This window comes from Culex pipiens, chromosome 1 (genome assembly GCF_016801865.2).
Source record: "Culex pipiens pallens isolate TS chromosome 1, TS_CPP_V2, whole genome shotgun sequence".
Lineage (NCBI taxonomy): Eukaryota > Metazoa > Arthropoda > Insecta > Diptera > Culicidae > Culex > Culex pipiens.
This window is the reverse complement of record NC_068937.1, coordinates 51,137,563-51,159,305: the sequence shown is the minus strand read 5'-3', so window position 1 is coordinate 51,159,305 and position 21,743 is coordinate 51,137,563. Positions and strand designations below refer to the sequence as shown.

Genomic DNA, 21,743 nt, shown 5'->3' with positions numbered 1-21,743 from the left:
GACGGACGCTTGGTCACTTGGGAAGGAATGACGGTATTTGGAATAAAACAGACTGACAAAAAAAAAATAACTTCTTCCTAGGGTTTAAAAAAATTGTAGATTTTAGACTAGACCCTATGTTGGGATTGGATTCAAAAAAATGTTTATTCTTCCAGCATCACCATAGGCTCGTACAAGGTGGCCTTCTTCTGGACCGCCTCGACCGCGCTGGGAACCCTTTCGATGTTCGGTATCACAACTTTCTACAACGCTACCGGCACCGGCAACTACACGTACAACGCCCTGTACGCGGCCGCCCACCGGCTCGGCTGGAGCGCCTCCAACGGCTGGCTGGTGCTGGCTTGCGTAACCGGAAATGCTGGCCCGCTTAAGAAGTTCCTCTCATCACGGGCTCTAGTTCCGATTAGTCGGCTGACCTATTGTGCATATTTAACCAACGGACTGGTCGAGCTTTTCTTTAGTGCCTCGCAGCGAGTTCCGATCTACGCGAGTGTCCCCACGATGACCGCGGGCACGTTGTCCCACGTGTGTCTGACCTTCCTGATGGCGCTGGGACTGTGCCTGGTGTTTGAATCGCCCATCCACGGTATCGAGAAGATCTTCCTGCGGCGGATAAGCCCTACGACCGGCAAGGGGCAGCAATCGGCCAAAGAGGACAAAATGGTGGAAGCCAGCAGCAGCGTCAGCGGAACCACCCAGAGCAGTTCCGACGATATGTGCGCTTGATCGCGATCGGGAAAACTGCACGATCTGTTTGGCTTCTGAGATAGCTAACGAGAGATTTAGGGATAGGGTTACGCGACCGTAGGATGTTTCTCGACTAGTGAGAGCTAGTTTTGTAAGGTTTCTTTTCCAGATTGTATTTGTTCGTTTTTAAGCATTGATCAAGATTTGTAAATAGCTCAACAATTGTCCAGATTTAACCTCATCTAAAAAAACGTGATCATTTGCCGTAATAATAAAACAAAACACAAAACAAAAACCTAATCTAACGTTGTCGCTTGTTTCAGTGTCTTTTGCTTCTTGCTAATATTTCTTCGAAAACCATCAATTAATCGTCCCAATTTCGTCTCCACTGGTGTCTCCTAAACGGTGGGCTTGGGGTGCTTGGAGGGCTCGGCTCAGCAACCACTTCCGGCTTGGGTTCCTCCTTTTTCGGAGGAGGCGAAACGCTCGTGGTTCGAGTTGGCGATTGCGACTGGACTCCTCCGGCAGGTCTTCTGATCACTTCCTTTTCTTCGTCTTCTTCCTCCTCCTCCTCCTCCTCCTCTTCTTCAGCCTCCTCCTCTTCGGCTTCTTCTTCTTCTTCGGCTTCCTCTTCGATAACCTCCTCTTCTTCTTTCGAAACCTTTACCGGGGACGGGGCCTTGAAGGTTGATTTGGGGGCATCACTGGAATTCAAGATAAACGTCAAAAACCTTATTATGAGTTTTTGAAATCTACAAAAACATTTTTTCAGTGTTTCCAAAAATCCTTTACGCGGCGAATACGATGAAGTAGGTCTGGCCGCTCGTTTTGTGTACACTGGTTTGACACCAACTGTTGTCAAACGAACGGGGTCACTTTTTAGTTTGACACCCTCTCTACACAGAGCTTACACTTACTACCAAACGTTTTGTTTGATAGTATGTGTGAGTCCCTGCTAGAAAGTGACAGTTCATCACTTGTTAGTTTGACTTTGTCAAACCAACGGGGTACAAACTAGAAAAGTGTCAAAAGTGTTGTGGACGGCAACACTGCGAGAGTGTACACAAGAAAGCCGAGTCTTTTCGTGCATTCTGCGCGCCGCTGGGCTCTCCAGTTGCAGCATAGCTGTCACTGGTTGATGCCGTGACAGCGCATAGATGTGATCTGTCATTTTAAAGTGTTGTTATGTTTTGTTGATTCTTTCGTTGTTCGTGAATACTTATAGTCGTTCGTTTGTAGTTCTAGTAAAGAACCTTGTTTTAATTTGTTTGTTTCTGTCCGTAATCGTCTGGTCCTTGTGGTGTGGACCGGGTAAGGACGGGTCGCGGCTGGATCCAACAAAACGAAAAAGTTACCAACCACCGGGGGTTGAGTGTACAAAGCAGGGGCGCCGACTCTGGGGGGGCACGGTACTTTTTGCCCCCCCTAAAATTTGGCTGGGGGGGCACCCCATACATTGTGCCCCCCCAGAAATTTTGGAAGAAAAATATTCTTATATCAAATATAAAAAAAATCACAGAAATAATTGAAAATAATATCTAAAACTTAAATGGAACATTGTTTGTACACACGGATAGAATTCTTGTAAGCGAATCCGTAAAATAGTTCAAAAATATTTGTTGTTTCCGAAATCGCTGAAATTTTTTGAACAAAATCGTTTACAATTTTCTGGATTTAGATGCATTTTTATTCTATGTCGACAACATTTTATCTATACCACTGTGCTCTCTAGGGCAAATCAGTAAGCTTAGTACAAGAGCACATAGTCATCGGTAAATGATTTGAGAGATGTCGTCAACATAGATTTAACGGATTTGCTCATAAGATTTATATCTGTGCATGTTGTTTCAAAAACAAAACCAATGTACTTTTTCCATAGCACTTCATCTACAATCAAACTTACGCAAACTCTTGAGAAAACAATCATCATGTTTTCAAACGCAACATTCAGCGATTTGCCATTGTAGATCAGGATTTAGCGAATATAAACTGAAACACTTTTCAAAATGGTCATTTGTTGACTGCTTTACATTTACAAAAATGCTGATAAATTGGATAATTTGAACGATTTGAAAAGATTTCAAATACATTTGTTAACCGCTAACCGTTCTATACCAATTTTAGCCGAAAAATACAATTGTTTCAAAAAAAGTAATTTTTTGAAAACTAGCGCACCGCTTTACTGAGAAACAGACAAATTAAAACCAAATCTGAGACAATATCACATTATAACCTTAAAAAACACAAGTGTATCGCCTTCTGCCATTTATGGCATAAAAATAAAAATAAAAAGGCTGTAGAAATTTTAACTGCACCCTCAAAAAATATGCCGAAAAAAAACAGGAAATCAGCATTATTGAGTATTGGGATTCCATTTTAAAACGTCAAATTCTTAAATTCTTAAATTCTGAAAATTCTTAAATTCTTAAATTCTTAAATTCTTAAATTCTTAAATTCTTAAATTCTTAAATTCTTAAATTCTTAAATTCTTAAATTCTTAAATTCTTAAATTCTTAAATTCTTAAATTCTTAAATTCTTAAATTCTTAAATTCTTAAATTCTTAAATTCTTAAATTCTTAAATTCTTAAATTCTTAAATTCTTAAATTCTTAAATTCTTAAATTCTTAAATTCTTAAATTCTTAAATTCTTAAATTCTTAAATTCTTAAATTCTTAAATTCTTAAATTCTTAAATTCTTAAATTCTTAAATTCTTAAATTCTTAAATTCTTAAATTCTTAAATTCTTAAATTCTTAAATTCTTAAATTCTTAAATTCTTAAATTCTTAAATTCTTAAATTCTTAAATTCTTTAATTCTTTAATTCTGATGTATCATAATTTTGAAATTATCGATTTTTTATACATTGAATTTTATTGTTATTTCTGAATTTTTATTTTTTTTTATTTTGGAATATTGAATTTTGTGTATCTGTTATTTTTTTTCTAAATTGCAGATTTAAAAAAATGGATGTTTTTTAAATGTGTATTTGTATTTTTAAATTTATTATGTTTCAATTTTTTGCTTTTTACTTTTGTTTTTATTTTTAGAATATTTGTATTGTTGAATTTTTAAATATCTGATTATTTTTATTATTGACTGTTACTTCTAGAAAATAAGTGAGAATATGCCAATGAGAAGGAATTTGCCTTCCAAACATATAAAAATTTCCCCCCAATTAACATTCTCAATCACGATAATTCAGAAATCTATTACTAAAAAAAATGGATTCCGGATAAAAAAATCGTATCACATCGTAATATTTTTTTTTTAAATTCGTGATATACAAGACACTTTAACATCTAATCGCCACTCTTACCTATCGATTTCGGAAAACAACCGTGCCCCCCCAACATTTTGGACTAGTCGGCGCCCCTGGTACAAAGCAAAGGAAACATTTTACGATGACAGTTATGAACAGAAATGTCAGGTCTTAGAAAATTTGTACGTCAGTCTGGGTAGAATTTTGGTCAAATCAACCAAAACGAGCTGCTAGCTTTGGAAAGCATTGCCGAAGATTTAACATAACATGGTAAATTATAATAATATGTTATAAACAACAAAACACGACCAAACCCACCTCTCCTCGATGTCATCCCAGAAGCTTTTGGTGGGTGAAGCCGACACCGGTTCCGGTGTCGTTTCCCGCTTCCAGCTCATCCTTGGTCCAATATCATCATCATTTTTGTCATCAAACGGACTCACAAAGTCCGGTTCAGGATCCGCTTTCGTTTCCTCCGATTCCATCACTGAGTGTCCATTCTCCAGCGGTGCCTTTTCGGCCGTTCCGTTCTGCGTGACTTCGTCTTCTTTGAGTACAATTTCGGTGGTGTCCTTCTTCTCCATGCGGTCAAAGATCCCGGAACGATCGAGGGTCAGCTTAATGTTCTGGATGGGAAGATCGTACAGTAAGGTTAGGACGGTTGCTCCGATTAGCAACAGGAAGATCTCGGTACGGTTGATGTACCCGGCAAAGCTGAACACTTCGCTGCCGCGCGTCGTTCCGGCAAAGTAAAAGAACACCAGGAACTGGATGAGAGAAACCGAGTAGGAGATCTTGCTCAGGAAGATCATCAGCTTGCAGCTGAGGAAGCGATTAAGCAAGCAGTCCGTATTGGTAACGCAATAGTAGATGACCCAGCAGATCGCCAGGGCAAACGAGAGTGGGGCCAGTGCCGAGTACTGGGCAGCGTCGGCCAGATCAAACTGGAAGTCCTTTTCGGCGGTGTCCAGCGGGAAAGCGAAGCACCAACCGAACGCGATAGCTGCGCCGATCCAACCAGAAAGGTTGATGCCACGATCGTGCTTCACAAGTTGGGTCTCGCGGAGCAGGTATCCAAGCCCGAATCCGGCTAGATATGGAGTTGCACGGTGCAGGGTCTCCGAAAAGCTAAGGTTCACGGTTCGGTAGATTTGGGTCAGTCGGATTCCGTGGTAGATGTACGGGGATAGGCGATCCTCGTTGGTGTCGACGAAGCGGATCGCAGTTGACACTCCGTGCAGGGTCACGAACGCGGAAACACCGTACAATGGATTTTTGGTAAGGATGATCAGCAGGAAGGGCGCCAGGATCGCCAGCTGCATTTCGATGGCCAGCTGGAAGGTGTGTGGAGCACACTGCGAAACAGAGAGGACAATATTGTTTAAGCAAACAAAGAAGACCAAAGAGGTCACTCACCCCCTCCTCAACGGGGTACCAGTTCTGGATGAACAGCAAGTTGTTCCAGAAGTTGTGCTTGCACAGGTTGGCGTTCTTCACTACGACATCGCCCCACTGCGGTCCGCTGCCAAGGTGTTCCCAGACCCAGGAGTAGAAGATCAGCACCGGGATCAGCGGGAGCGTCAATCTGGAAGTAATCGAAAAATGATTTCAACACTGTTGCTAACATGTGGAATCTAAAGTTAGTTGATTCCGCATTTCATTTAAGCTGGCATTCTTGACAAGTAAATTTTTACCCACTGCTGTGACTGAACAGAATTTAAAGTGTAAAACTCATCTTGGTATCTACCTTTTATTTATGAATCTTGGTTTTAGCTATTTGACAGTTACTGGGATCAACGGAGCGATAAGTTCGCAATGAGCGCAATGCATGAATGACAGGGAATTAAAAAAAGTGTTTGTTTATGTTTACGTTATGGACAGATGGAATGAATCGATTAGTGTGTGTTTGATTGAGTTGTGCTGAAAGCTGTTGACGGAGTCCGGATCAGGGCACGATGCGATGAAACCGGACATCAGGTCAGTGGTTGGTTGGGTGGTTAATGATCGGCAGCGATGGAGCTGCATATGGAACGTCTACCACCTACCTCAAGTACCGCCCAACAATCTTCCGGAACCACGGCACCTTCTGCTTCTGCTGGAACTCCCCGACCATGTGATACGCCGCCAGAAAGCCGCTAATCACCAGGTAAACGTCCGCGTACAGCATCAACACCCGCAGCGCAACGCTCCATGGAGAGTTGAAGCTCTCGGTAAACTCGTTCCGGTTAGTAAACGGCTGGAAGCCCATCGGGATCAGTCGAAGTGCGCAGAACAGCACCACCGTCGCGATCGCTCGCAGCCCGGACAGACATCCGACGACGTCCTTGCCGGCCAGCGTTTCATCCTCTCCGCCAAACAGCTGCCGGACGGTTCGCTTCGCCGAGAACGACATAAGGATCTGATGGAGCAGGTTCGTTTCTTCGCTGCTGGTGGATGCGGAGTCGGCTTCGTCTTCCGGTTTGGCGGGTTTCGGATGCGGCTCGATCTTGATGACGCCAAAGTCGTTCAGCGAAGCTACAACGGTGACCACCAGGACGAAGGTGTAGAAGCCTCTGGAAAACGTTTGAGAATTAGAAGCTTGTTTATCAAACTCACTTGGTCTATCAAACTCACAGTGCCGCCACGAGGTGCCAGTTGCCCTTGAAAAGCTTCGACCAGCCGGCGGTCTGGCGCACGTGACAGTTGCCCTCCTCGATCTCCAGGAACAACTTGATGCCGGTGGTGTTGTACGGCTTGACAAAGTTCTTCACGATGCTGCCGGCGTCCTCGAAGCTGCACGCCGCCGGCAGACAGATGCCCCAGTTGATGGTGGTGAAGCGCGGCAGGAAGTGGTCCGGCTGGGGAAGATAGTGAGCATTGCGTTACAGATTCTGATAACCTGTTGCTTAAAACTATAATAGAGTAATTCATCCATTCCAAACATTAAAACTCAATCGGGGAAACGTACGGCTATGAGTGTAAACAACGCATCATTGTGTTCAACCCATAATCAACTTAACTCTTCTAAGTTAAGTGATTGTAAATAGACTTTTAGTTGCAATGCCACTGTTTGACAGTTGCCCTTGCTACCGTTTGGCAATCAATCATAAGAATCAAAACAATCTAAGCAAGCGCGTACTTGTCAGCTGCGAAAAGACACCGAAGTTGTAAGTAAATGTTTAGTTCAGTTGACATTGAACATTTGCAGTTTGACATTAAGAATCGGGATTATTTCTGTATTTCTGACAGAATCAAAATAAACAAAGTGGCAAAATTAGTCAAAAAAGAAGAATATATAATAACTTTATGCATAAAAAAACAAAGAAGGCCAATCTTTTAAAGCAGCTGTGAAAAAGACGAGGTACGAGATCTGTCAAACGAACGAACGAACAAGAGCGAGAGAGTAAATGTCAAACGGCAGTTGAGATTGGATCGCAGTACGGAGCGGAAGTGTTGACCGGAGATAAGATTCTACAATAAGGATTTTGATATTGTCTTCCAAGGTAAGTTATTTCAGGCAACAAAATTCATCCGTCGTAAGCGTCCCAGGAGGGGAGATTACACTAAGTTATGTTTATACACGGAGAGACCGGCCGGGGCAAATCTAAGAAAATCTTGGTTAATTTAACTAAAAGTTTGGGTTAATTTTTTACACAGCTTTTTTTCAACAATCGATTGTTGATTTTGTTAACCCGAAATTGCTGACCACCAGTAACTAAAATTAACTAAAAAAATAGTTGGAATTGCAATTATTGTTGGTTAAATGGCCGAAAAAAATTCTAGCAGTCGACTGCTAGAAATTTTTTTTCAGAAAATTAACTAAAAAATTCATGTTTTCAGCTGAAATATTGTGGAATATTCTGTTAAAAACTGGCTGGAACATATATTTCAACTATTTTTCAACAATTTTTTTCGTTGTATCAACCGAAATATTTTTGCATGCAGCAAATTATTAGTGGTTTGAAACAAAACATTTCTTAATTAGACATAATTTATGTAAGTGTTGATTTATATTTTCTTTAATTATCTAACGATATAGGCTGGGCCGAATTTCTAGCTATATTTTAACTAATTTCTTACTTGAATACACAAAAAATATTCGTACATGTAGTCAATAATTAGCTGTTGTTAGCAATATTTTTATTGAATTTGCAGTAAATTTTATAATAATGCCTCACAAATTAATGCTGAGTTTTTTTTATTTTAGCATTTATTCTGCCTAAAGATTTAACGTTTTGTACTAATTTGTTTTTTTTTGCATTAAGTTGTTTAATTACTGTTAAAAAGCATCAAAACAATTTTTTTAACTGTTGTTATAAAACATGTAAAGTTTGACTAATTTTTTAAAAAATTGCATTAATCTAAAAAAATAATAAAAAAGCATATTACAAATTTCTCGTGAATTCCTTAAAAATAGAAACCGAGCAAAATTTTCACCAAGTTTTAAGCTTATATTTTTATTATGTTGTATGAAATTAAGTGTTGTATTCACTTACCATCACTGTGAAATCATCCGATAAGTCATCATCAACTACAACGGTCTCAGGACACAGAATTTTCACCAAAGAGAACCTTTTGCTGCAAATAAACATTACAAAATTTTTAATTTCGGCTATAAACTGTAAAAAGAAACGTTAATAAATGTAATTATAATGAGGAAAGAAGAAATATCAATAATGCTACTTACCAAGCTTGCATTAATTTAACAATTACTTTTGGCAACACACTTTCACTGCATTTGATTCCATTTATACAACGTACTCCGAATCCTGAAAAAATATTTTGAGTTTAACTTACAAGTTTATTGAGCAGTCGTATTGCAACAAAACATTCAAGATAATAATTATCTTCTTTTATATATTTTATATATTTTTATTTTTTTTTATATTTTACTTCATCTCTACTTTTTATGTTGTCATGTGTACGCATTTCTATGTATTTTATAATTGATGATTCTGAAAAAAATAATGTTTCATTAAGATTTTATCCGTCGTAAGCGTGAAGCTTTTAAATGATTCAGTTTTCTAATAAGAATCACATTAGATAAATTATTGTGCAAAAATAAACCCACACTTACTTGGATTAACCAACATTTTGTTAAATTTGCCCGGGCTGCTCCATCCGTTAAGAGTTGGCCCGCATCTCCCTTCTACTGCCCTCTCTTTCCATCAAACATTCTTATAACGTGTTCAGCTCACTCGCATTAGAGGTCCTCATGGCGAAGGTCGTCCTGTTGCTCTTCATAGTTTATCACCTGCAAAGAAATCATCAACAAACCTACTCACCAATTCCACCTCCCCAGTTGCGACACTTTGATTTGCCACTTCAACATTAGCCAAATAGTGTAATTTTCACCTTTCACATCCTCTCACTTCATAATTAACAACACAAACTCAACAAATCGACCGCTCTCGTTCGGATCCTGACTTCAAATGACAGACGTAAACAAACCCAAGTTCATCTTTTAAATATTCAACCAATTGTTAATTATATTCAACCAAAAAAAATCTTGATTTTTCTAAAACCAAAGCTAACAGTCGAGCACGTTCATTCGAGTTCGGGAAATCTGTTAGCTTTTTGCCTCTAGTATTTTCAACAAACAGGTTAGTAAATTCATACTAAATTTTAGTTGTTTTTACGGAATATTGGCAGTAACAAGTACGTTTTTGTTACAATTTACGAAAGTAAAATCAACAATTTTAATTGTTAAAATTTCTGGGCACAGTCTCTCCGTGTAATAAACCCTATATCCTCCTGAAGAAGACTCAAACCAGTGTCGAAACGTCGAGTAATTTTGAAAAAAGGTGTTTCATTTGCCCCTGACTGTCACAGCAAACAATAAGCAGTACCACCATCTACAGCCGTTAAACTTGTCGTAGTCGTAAGCGTCGTAAGTCAGTCTACTAAAGTAAGCCAAAGATATCAGTAGGGTTTCGAAACTCCAAGTATTGATGTCAGAACGCATATGTCAGCAATCAGCTCTCATAAACCCCTCTACTCACATCGTTCAGCGTGCTCTTGATGAATCCTCTGCCCTGCAGCAGGTGCACCGGCAGCTTCAGGTCGTCATCTTCCGCCACCACATCCACGTGCGCCAGGCAGTACTTGCCCCTCATGCGCACCTGTTCATCCTCCTTGACCTTGACCTTGGTGGCGATGCCGGTGCACAGGTCGTAATCCCCCAGCTGGTTGGCGTTTCCGCGAAGCAGGCCGGACGTTACCTTCGCGCTGGCGTCGATCATCTGCAGTGCCCACAGCCGCTTGCCGCGCAGCTGACGCTGGAAGATCTGGCCCTGGCGGCGGCATTCGTTGTTCTTGAGGCGCGAGTAGTCCGGCACGAACGATGGGATGCGCAGGAGAAGGGACTCAAAGTCCTCGGGGGAGATCTCGATGCGCTGTTTGACCACCTTGGAGGGGGTTTGCTGTAGCTTTTTGACCTTCTTGGGATCGGTTGGGATGGCCGCTTCCTCCGGAAGGTCGTCGGATTTGAAGAGGGAGTTTAGAGGGCTTTGGTTTAGCATTTGTACGAATTTGGACGGTTTCTTGGTGTTTTCTTTGCTGCTGCTCGAGTCATCATCGTCTTCGTCACCGATTGGACGGAACTTGATCTCTTCGCTGCTTTCTTCCTTGTCCGAGTTCAGCAGAGTACTGAACAGGTTGATTAGTGGGTTTTCTTTTTCTCTGTCCTCGTTGTCATCGTCGTCTTTGTCTCCATCGTGATCATCATCGTCGTCATCCTTTTCTGTGAGACTTTTTAACCATCCAAAGATACCTCCAGATTTTTCGTCGTCTTCCCGATCCTCTTTCTCGTTGTCATCATCCCTATCCGAATCTCCACCGATCAAGTCCTTTAGCTTGTCTAACCAACTGTCGCTTTCTGTTTCATCATCATCGTCGTCGTCGTCTTCTTCGATAACCTTTTTGCTTGCTGATCCTTTAGTTTTTGCGCTCGGCACATCTTCCTTGTCTTCCACAGCCTTCTTGGATCCAAGCAGACCAAACAGATTGAAGATCGATTTCTCTGGTTGCTCAGATTCGTCGTCCTCTTCATCATCATCATCGTCATCGTCGTCGCTCTGTTGCACAATTTTCTGCAGCTTCGCCCCGCGCACCTGTTCCAGCTTGAACTTGCGCGTCGGTTTGCCCGACTCCAGCGGTTTCCGGGCCGCTTCCGTTTCACGCTTCTGCTTCGGTGACGCTCGGTAGCTGCGTCTCACCTTTTCAAACTTGTACTTGCTCTCGGCTTCACGCTCCTCATCCTCGTCGTCATCGGTCACCTCTTCGTCGTCATCGTCGTCTTCGTTTTCATCGTCCTCCTCTACCAGTAGTCGCTTCTTGACCACCTCATCGACCGCTAATTTTCGGTACTGGATCTTCCTGCGGGATGCCTCCATCGTCGTACGCTGATCCTCGTCCACGTCAAAGTCACGTAACCGGAACCCATCGGCACTGGTTAGCAGGCAGACCAGCAGACCGATGGTCACCAGCGCCAGCACCCAGGGTCGAAATAGGACGGCCATCTTGGATTGTACTTTCTTCTTCCCGGAAACTGATCACAGCAATCCGATGCGGTCAACGGCTGTTCATTGCCTGCTGCGATCGGAAACCTTTGAAAAAACACACTCTACACTTAATCGAAACTTTAACACTACAATTCCTAACACGAGCTAAATCTAAATTCGAAAAATGCCACCGTTGCGAAAAAAATAGCGCAATTTGAACTTCCTTAAATAACTAAAATTATGACAAACCGAGCGCGACGCGGTGGAGCGAGCGAGATGGAAGATCGGAGCGCGCGCGGGCCGAAAAACTGCGATGTTTCCTGCTCGAGCGTGTTTCAGCGACAAATTTAAGTCAGGTTGCCGCTCGGTGGACGAACTGCCGGGAAAACTGCGCTAGCCGGAAAAATTCTCTCTCGATTTTGGGCGGGAAGGTGGTAAAACTGGCACATGTGCCAAGTTGGGTTTTACAAATTGAAAAACATCTATCCAAATCGTAAACAATGTTAACGAATTTGCAAGTTTCCAGTTTTGAAAGCGATGACAATGTTTTCAGATTCGAAATCAACTACACGGATAGAAATGTTGTGAACAAATTTGTGTTGTTTTCGTAATCGATTAGATTTTTAAAGAATATCAAAACAATATTAAAATCGTCATTTTTTTACAATTCTATAAACGACCTTATGTCTGTCAACTGTCAATGTTTCACGTAAAACAACATTCTTGGTTTCTTCATTAGTCATTTTTGCGATAACCGTTGGAAAAGTGACAAAAATATCTCAATCGAAAAGATGTGAGGAAAATTTGAGAGAAAATGCTAATGAGCGTTAATTTAATTCACCACCACCACCACCAACACACCACGCAGCGCGCGGTGGTAACGTGTGGTGAAAATGGCTTAATAAATAGAAGAAGGGAGCCAAAACAAAACAAGCAAAGTCGTGTGTAGTTATGTGAGGGAAAAGCGCAGTTTTCCCCAACGCATAGGATTTGTTTGAATGTGAGCCAGTTGTATTTAATAATAGGAAGCCGGCAATGCCGGTTGTGTCTCGTTTATTAGTTATAAATAGTATTTAGAAAGAGAAAAAGTCCGAAATAGAAATGCTGGTGCGTGGTTGAGTTATTGAGCGCCACATTGTTGTTAAGAGAGTTGAATGATGCGGTTAGGGCGATGGAATATAATGTCTGACGATTTTTTGTATTTTATTTTTTATTGTATTTTGAAAAAGAGTTTTTTGATCGAAGACACCAGTTCAGCAAAGTTGTAAAGAGAATGGAGAAAAATGCATATTATTTTATTTCAATCACGCAAAAATAAATTTGAAGAATCTCTGTGTGTCCATAAAAGCTTGTATTTGACCATGGCAGAGCGTTTTAGGTAGAAACTAATAATAATAATATTTTTTAAGTGATTTTTTTTTCAAAAATCTATCCGCAAAGTGAGCCAAACATTTTTGCAACCAAAACTGATGTACTGATAGAGCTTGTAGGAAATTTCACGGAGAACATTTTATTTTTTTATCGCTCAATTTATATTAACGCAAAGCCGAGATATTTGCATTTTAGTAAAGCTGTTATAAAAATGCATTTTAAAACACATTTTTCATGAAAATTTGGAACTATGGCTTGTTATTTCAATATTTATATTTTTTTTATTTTTTGTTTAACGTTTAAAATGTAATGAAATGTCAAGTTTGCCTTTATGAATAATATCGTTCTCAGTGTTTTCTGGAAAGAATTTGAAAAGAACAATTATTGACAATCAAGTTTAAACTGAGGATATCCCGGAAAACTATTTAAGTTATCATTTAAAAGTCAAATTGAAAGTTAAATAAAAATGACTTACTATCAAAACCTTTCGCCAAATCAAAAGAGCAATTAAATTTATGAAAAAAAAAATGAATTCCGTAAAAATCCGTACTATACGAAAACATCCGTTCTATACGAAAACATCCGTACAAAAATTCCGGCCTGTTCAAAATCCACGAAGAGGGTCGAAAATCCGTACGATAAGGAAAAAACCGTACAGTTGGTAGCCTTAGTTGACGCATTAGGGTGTAATATCAAAATCGATTTTCCAGCACAGCATTTTTTCAGTTCCTTTTGGGGTCCTAGATAACTTCCCAAAGTTTGGGAACGATTGGTTTAGTCCTCACTTTGCGCAAAGCGATTCAATTTTCCATATAAATTTGTATGGGAAAAATATTTTTTTTGAATTTTAATATATGGGTCATTCCACCTGAAGTGTGCAAGAAAAAATGCAAATTTGAAAATTACCATCTCCGATTCTGCTCAAATTTGGCAGAGCTGTTGAGACTGTCAAAACATGTAAAAATCCCGAATTTCATCCAAATCGGACCTCCCCCTCCATTTTTGTACCCTCCCAAAAAATCGACTTTTTGGCTATTTTTGAGCGAAACCCCTATCTTCGAACGACGATAACTCAGGAACCACAAATCTTAGAGAGTCGGTCTTAGACTCAATTTTGAAGGAAATTGGACGTAGAATCCATTTCTGTGATCAAAATTTGGATTAAAATATTTTGTCTACCTGTATTGCGCAATTGAAAACTTTGAATGGCCGTATCTCAAAACAGCCCTATTTATTTTTTAAATTTGACCTCACCATCGTATTCCCCGTCCAATTTTACATAAGAATCACTTATCGACAGAAAGGAATATGTTTCGTTCCAGAGATATCGAATTTTAAAGTTTTGAGTATTTGAGATTACCTAAATTAGCTACACTCGCCACATATGCTAGAAGGACTCGGGCGCGCTGATCAATAACTGCTACCTGTTTATTTATTGAAATACGATTTCATCCAAATTAATCATTAGCAAATTAGGCAAAAATTGTAGGAAAATGCTGTATTAATCTTAAATTTAAAAAAATAGTATGGGGTGAATTTATGTGCTAGCCCACAGGACAGAGCAAGAACGACACGCAATACAGAGCAGAATGGAATTCCCGCTGTGCTAGCAGGAAATTGAAATTGATGTTGTAAGTAACACTTAAGAAAAAGTGTACAATACATTATCGTATCAAAAATTATGAATTAACATGAATAATACTCTCGTGAAGCATGATTAAGCAAGAGGATTTCTGGAAAGTATAAAGCTGAAAAAAGTAAGAAAATCACAAAGATTAATTAACCGTTCGAACAATTATCTTTTTTTTTATTTGTCAATCATTTCGAAATCTTGGAAGACGATACAGCTGCTGTCCACATGTATCAGAAGTATATGGTTTCGTTTTTGAAATTAAATGTACCAGAATTGAAAAAAAAATCATCAATTTTTCAGATGAAACTGGTTCACAATATAAAAATCAGTTTAATATGATAATGCTCAATCTTTCAAACCGTAAGGCAGATTTTGGGGTTTATTGCTGAATGACACTATTTTGCTACCGCACATGGCAAAAGCTTTAGAACCCATGAGAATTATTTCATCTACTACATCCAGCTCTACATTTGTTCTTGCTTCAAATAAAAGAAATAATTTGATAAAGTGGGAAGAAATGAGGAATTAGGAAAAATATGAAAACAATAGATTTTTGCCTTCCTCACTGAGGTAAGGCTATAATCCTGCTCTAAAAATGAACTTTTTATTAAGAGCTCAGAGACACACCTTCATGTATACTTATCGACTCAGAATCGAAAACTGAACAAATGTCTGTGTGTGTGTGTGTATGTGTGTGTGTGTGTATGTATGTATGTGTTCAAAATTCTTGCCAAGTTTTCTCAGCACTGGCTGGACCGATTTTGATCAAACTGGTTTCATTCGACTTGGTTTAGGGTCCCATACATCGCTATTGAATTGTTTGAAGTTTCGATAAGTAGTTCAAAAGTTATGTATAAAAATGTGTTTTCACATATATCCGGATCTCATTTGTATGCATGTAAACGATGTCCGGTTCCATCATCCGACCCATCGTTGGTTAGGTAATCAAGAGACCTTTCCAAAGAGTCCAGAACATTCAAGATCTGGCAACCCTGTCTCGAGTTATGACCACTTAAGTGATATTTATGTACTTTTTTGAAGCCGGATCTCATTTATATGCATGTAAACGATGTCCGGATCCATCATCCGACCCATCGTTGGTTAGGTAATCAAGAGACCTTTCCAAAGAGTCCACAACATTCAAAATCTGGCAACCCTGTCTCGAGTTATGACCACTTAAGTGAAATTTATGTACTTTTTTTAATCCGGATCTCACTTAAATGTATGTAAACGATGTCCGGATTCATCATCCGACCCATCGTTGGTTGGGTAATCAAGAGAACTTTCCAAAGAGTCCAGAACATTCAAGATCTGGCAACCCTGTCTCGAGTTATGACCACTTAAGTGATATTTATGTACTTTTTTGAAGCCGGATCTCACTTAAATGTATGTAAACAATGTCCGGATCCATCATCCGACCCATCGTTGGTTAGATAATCAAGAGACCTTTCCAGCGAGTCCTCAACATTGAAGATCTGGAAACCCTGTCTCGAGTTATGACCACTTAAGTGAAATTTATGTACTTTTTTGATGCCGGATCTCATTTATATGCATGTAAACGATGTCCGGTTCCATCATCCGACCCATCAAGAGTCCCTTTCCAAAGAGTCCAGAACATTCAAGATCTGGCAACCCTGTCTCGAGTTATGACCACTTAAGTGAAATTTATGTACTTTTTTGAAGCCGGATCTCATTTATATGCATGTAAACGATGTCCGGGTCCATCATCCGACCCATCGTTGGTTAGATAATCAAGAGACCTTTCCGACGAGTCCACAACATTCAAGATCTGGCAACCCTGTCTCGAGTTATGACCACTTAAGTGCTATTTATGTACATATTTTTCTGGATCTAAAAGAAATAGCTGAAATATGTGTCCAAACCACTCATATTACCCATTGTTGATAAAAAGTGAGGAAGGCATCAACCACATAGGTGGATTAAGTTAGTTTTTTTTTTAATTGTGTTGTAAAAACGTTGTAGCATTTGCAAATAAATATTGAAAGTTCAAATTTTACCTAATATGGTTCAATGACACTGACATCAGGAAAAACAGTGCATTCAAAATTACCCAATAAATATTCCTTAAACAAAAAATAGATTGTTCAAGGTATTGATTATCTCAAAATCGTATAAAATTATAAAAATAATTCATCTTTCAGAACACCAGGTAGTAATTATTGATCAGCGCGCCCGAGTCCTTCTAGCATATGTGGCGAGTGTAGCTAATTTAGGTAATCTCAAATACTCAAAACTTTAAAATTCGATATCTCTGGAACGAAACATATTCCTTTCTGTCGATAAGTGATTCTTATGTAAAATTGGACGGGGAATACGATGTTGAGGTCAAATTTAAAAAATAAATAGGGCTGTTTTGAGATACGGCCATTCAAAGTTTTGAATTGCGCAATACAGGTAGAAAACATATTTTAATCGAAATTTTGATCACGGAAATGGATTCTACGTCCAATTTCCTTCAAAATTGAGTCTAAGACCGACTCTCTAAGATTTATGGTTCCTGAGTTATCGTCGTTTGAAGATAGGGGTTTTGCTCAAAAATAGCCAAAAAGTCGATTTTTTGGGAGGGTACAAAACTGGAGGGGGAGATCCGATTTGGATGAAATTCGGGATTTTTGCATGTTTTGATAGTCTCAACAGCTCTGCCAAATTTGAGCAGAATCGGAGATGGTAATTTTCAAATGGTGTTCCGCTTCAGATGGAATGACCCATATTAAAAATCCAAGTTTCACGCAGAACTAAAACCGGATTCATATTCGGATGCTCTGGAAGGTGCTCTACAACTTTCCCCAAGAGAGTATGGTGCTAACTTGCTCCTGAAAGAAGATACAGTGTCCTCAAAACTCGTCTAAAACGCCATATTCTATTCGGGAAAGTTGTAGAGCATCTTTCAGAGTATTGGAATATAAATCCGGTTTAAGTACAGCATGATGCGTGAAATTTATAAATATCAAAATCCAAAAAAATGGTTTTTCCCATACAAATTCCCATAGAAAATTGAATCGCTTTGCGCAAAGTGAGGACTAAACCAATCGTTCCCAAACTTTGGGGAGTTATCTAGGACCCCAAAAGGAACTAAATTTTTTTATTTTTTTCCATACAACCATATTACACCCTATTGACGCATATGTTTTGAATAATTTTATTTTGCTTTCTCAAAAACGATATTTTTATAAGATTGTGATTTGTGAAATTTCAAAATGAGCAATTCCATGTCGACTAAGGAATCGGTTGTGCCTGAGCTTCCTTAAAATGGTCTATTTTTTATTTTCAAATTATCCTGCTGTATCTTTAAAGAATAAGTCATAGGACAATATGGAGACTTTTATTTAGAATGTCAAATCATAGAAAAGACGTGTATTTTTCTTTCAGTTTTTTTTTTCAGAAAGCCCATCAAATTTCATACAGAGTGGAATGGTTAATCCGAAGAGAACTGCATTCGAATTACCTATTCTGAATTCGCTAAATGAAACAACTGACAGCTGTCAAAATGACAAAACCACGTGCTCGGAAATTAACGATCAAAGGGGTCGAAATGTAAACATTAGTTTGACAACTCAATTTTGTCGTTTGAATACTTTTTAATTCGAATACGTTCGAGTTAGCAGCCATTCGAAGAAGCGAAATTTGAATTAACCAATCCGCTCTGTACAAGTCTTTGATCACTTTTTGATACGAATGACTATCAATGATGATTCTGTGTATAGATTCTAGAAATAGTACCCAAGTAACCACAAGCACTAAATTGAAGTATTTATTCAGTACTAAATCAGCACTCGAATGCTTTGAAGTAGTAAATAAGCTTTGCGAATGCCTCAAAGTACCAAAACTTTGCAGCATTACAACTGGCATTAAATCACCATTTACGACCTTGAAAATGTGCTCCAAAGCATTTGATGTTTATCAACAAAGTAACCCATCCATACTAGAGAGCCTGGATCTTATTAGAGAACGGACATCTCAAACCAAAAGTACCAATCGAAGCACGAGAACTGTCAAACGGAGGTACCAATCGAGCAAAATCCTTTGTCTTATGCTCGATTGGTACCTCCGTTTGACAGTTCTCGTGCTTCGATTGGTACTTTTGGTTTGAGATGTCCGTTCTCTAATAAGCTCCAGGCTCTCTAATCCATACGGGAAACATTTCAGCCAGTCACGCTCTTATTGACTTTTATCCTTCTCCCGTTATACTGTTCCAATAAGCGTGCGGGCTAAGGCGCATTTCCCCCAGTGTGCAACAGTTTTATTTTTGCGTGAACTGGGTTCAATTCCCGCTGACTGAAGTGTTTTTTTTTGTTTATTTTTTTTGTGGAAAACTGCAGCCTGTAATTAAGCCAAATTTTTCGAAACATATGCCCATAGCACAAAGGACATTATCAAAAGTTCTCTGGTAAATTGAATGACTTTTCTCGCAAGCAAAAAGCTGCTTTCCGGAAGTCTGATACACTTTGTGAAATTTTGCCAACCGTGGACCAAGCACACCTCGGAAAAACAGTTTACGTTAGCCGTTAGCCATTACTTGTCCCTATTAACCCCAAGCCTTCCGTAATTGATTGTACTGTACTTGACTGGATGGCCGCAATTTGCTGAGTGACTCGTCAATAATTTTCGTCCAACAAAATGACAACGGGTTTTTCTCATGAACCAGAAACTCGAAACAGCAGAAAGAAAGTCTTCCTTAATGTTCGATGCATCAACCACATCGATTAAAACTTTCAAAACAAACACTCATTTCAGAATACATCAGTTGGCTGGCGCGCATCCTGGAGATCGACGAGAAAAATGCAAGAATAACATCAAAGTGTCACACTCACACATGAAACGCAACAGTAGAAAAAAAAACAAAGGAGGCCCACCACCAAGTGTGTGGAGCAGCTAGCTGTCCTTTTTTTTCCCCCAGCCTTGACGTCGATAAAGCAGTTTGTTTTTGTTCGAGCTTTCGGTGAGGCATTAAAACGGCATCACTGTGCGCCACTTGAAATATTTCTCAAGGGAAAAGTGCTGATTTAATGTTTTGAAGCATTATTTGCTGGTAAAAAAAAAAACGAAACTATTGGCACTACGCCCCCCGGGGCATGGCCTTCCTCTAACGTGGGATTTCTGCTCCAGCGCCTCTGACGAGACAGGAGAAACCGGGACCGACGTTTTACTTCACCATCCGATAGAAGCTCAGTGGATAAGGCGGGAATCGAACCCGCGTCTCATAGCATCATCGGGATCGGCAGCCGAAGCCGCTACCCCTGCGCCACGAGACCCTGCTGGTATTAAATGCCAATATAATGCTGATTTAATGCCGCTATTTAGTGCCTCGCGGTTACTTGGGTAATCACGGTATGTAAAATGCTTCTACCAACAACAAATAAAAACCCAATATTTGATAGAAGCAATCTGAAACAAGATTTTAATGTTTTTTTTTCTAAATCAAACATGGCCGACAATTGGCCGATTGTAGGGGAGAGTGGGGAGACTTGATCCACTTTTTTTTGTATCGCACATAACTCACGGCTACGTCACAACTGTCATCCACATACAAGGCGAGTGAAGTCAAAATCGAACCAAGATCGAACCAAGTTTTTGGCGCGTAGCGTTTGAAAAGGTCGTATGCGCATCGGTCATAATTTGCATAAATTAAAACTTTTTCAGTTTATTTTTTTCTTTAGAAAGATTTTCATTTAATCTCGGACCTGAACTTTGAGATCAGCATTTGATTCCATCAAGCACCTTTTGTAGGCATATCACCTTTTTGGTGAACAATTAAAACTAGTTTAAAACATTTTCGACGGAAATTGAGTGAATATTTTAATAGCGCAATTCTGAAGTTTTTTTTTAAAAGGTCCAATAAACCAAATTTCCAGTTTTTGCTTTTTGGGTGTTTTTGAAACCGGCTTGAGTCAGGGGTATTGAAAAACACCCAAAAAAGGAAAAACTGAAAATTTGGTTTATTGGACCTTTTAAAAAAAAACTCCAGAATTTATTTTAAACCAACGGTCAGGAAGAATCAAACGTAATTTATGTTGTTTCGAAGAATTGAATCTATTTCATTTTTAGTTTAGTGTTTTGTGATAAATTGCTTAGATGGTCAAGAAAAACATTGTACTATTTTGATATTATTATTGTTAAATGTGGAGAAATTTAAGTAATATTTGTAATTACCTCAAATATATATGCAGAAGATAGTAAAACAAATAATTTGGAAAAATAATTATGTATGCATTTCATACGTCCTTTTCAAAAACCACACGTAAACAATACTGACAGCGCCACTGGCGTTGACATCAGAAAACTGCATGCGTGTCAGATCCATAACTTTGTCAATTTCTCACAAAACTATGAACTTTTTGCATGAAATGAAAGCTTAAACATTCAACTATGTTTGGCTGATAATGGTATTCATTCAGACGAACTCTCCGAGTCATGCCAAGCGTTTTAAAATAATATTTTAAACCGGCATTTTCAAAATTTTAGGGGTAACTTGATCCCTCTTTCAACATTTTACAGAAATTTTAAGCTAAATGTTTCTTATTCATCCAAACCATTGATTTTCTATAAGTTACAGCAATTTCACATAAAGCCTGAACGTTTGTGTTTAAAAAAATAACAATTTTAAATATTTGAAAACTTAAAATATTAATTTTTATACCAAAATTGAGCATGTTTACAAAAGCTGGTAGGGGAACAGCATCTAATTCCAGCGTGCCTCTAATGTTGGCAGGTCAGAACTTTGACATTCAATTAAAGCTAATTAAAAGCGTTTTCAACTGAAATTGAGTGATAAATAGCATAAGAAGTGAGCAAGCAAGTTTTTATCAAAAGTTTTGCAAAATTAGTTGTTTAAATAGTGAAAATCAGCAAATTGGATGGAGTTAGGAGCGAGTGCTTAACCTGCCAAACATACGAGAATTTCCCCTAATTTGTGTTTACAAAACATTTGAAAAATGGTTCAAACTGCAGTAAGTCATCTCCAACTATATTAAAGGAGACCATGTACGAAAAACCAAACCAACTAATTCAACTTGAGGCTTGGTGTCCATATTTGTTTTGAAATTGTGTTTAGAAAAATCAACAAAAAAGTTGTTTGTAAACATTTCAACATTTTTTAAATTGTTTTGAAAATACTTGCTTTTTTTTAAATTGGCGCCACTACAAAATTTGTTTGGCAATTGTTCTCAGTGAGAACATTGGAGCCAAGTTGGTTCGAATGTTATCTGCAATCTTCAACTTTAAAAGCGCTTTTAGCGCTGAAAAATGACTTGTTCATAATGTGGCTCATTTCATTCCAATCGTTAATAGAGA

At 38.9% G+C, this 21,743-nt stretch overlaps 2 protein-coding genes across 3 annotated transcripts in view; one reads left to right on the top strand and one right to left on the bottom strand.

The window, feature by feature from the left end:
* LOC120432151 (nose resistant to fluoxetine protein 6-like) overlaps positions 1-1,004 on the top strand; it is a 36,090-nt gene extending 35,086 nt beyond the window's left edge. For both annotated transcript variants that reach the window (XM_039597298.2, XM_039597282.2), the window contains exon 5: positions 156-1,004. In XM_039597298.2, coding sequence (XP_039453232.1) covers positions 156-726 — 571 coding nt within the window. In that variant the 3' untranslated portion in view covers positions 727-1,004. The remainder of the gene's footprint in view (positions 1-155) is intronic.
* On the bottom strand, positions 845-11,784 carry LOC120432141 (uncharacterized). The gene is made up of 6 exons (XM_039597276.2): positions 9,929-11,784; positions 6,561-6,784; positions 5,993-6,499; positions 5,364-5,532; positions 4,266-5,302; positions 845-1,391 (listed from the first exon to the last, which is right to left on the bottom strand). Exons 1-6 carry the CDS (start codon positions 11,444-11,446, stop codon positions 1,052-1,054), a joined length of 3,795 nt encoding a protein of 1,264 aa, XP_039453210.1. The 5' UTR covers positions 11,447-11,784; the 3' UTR covers positions 845-1,051.
* Positions 11,785-21,743: the final 9,959 nt, after the last annotated feature.

Coding starts and splice junctions, on each gene's coding strand:
- LOC120432141 (XM_039597276.2), bottom strand. CDS start 11,446: ATGGCCGTCCTATTTCGACCCTGGGTGCTGGCGCTGGTGACCATCGGT. Junction 6,500..6,560: donor TGGCACCTCGTGGCGGCACT/GTGAGTTTGATA, acceptor AACGTTTTCCAG/AGGCTTCTACACCTTCGTCC. Junction 5,303..5,363: donor GGTACCCCGTTGAGGAGGGG/GTGAGTGACCTC, acceptor TCTGTTTCGCAG/TGTGCTCCACACACCTTCCA.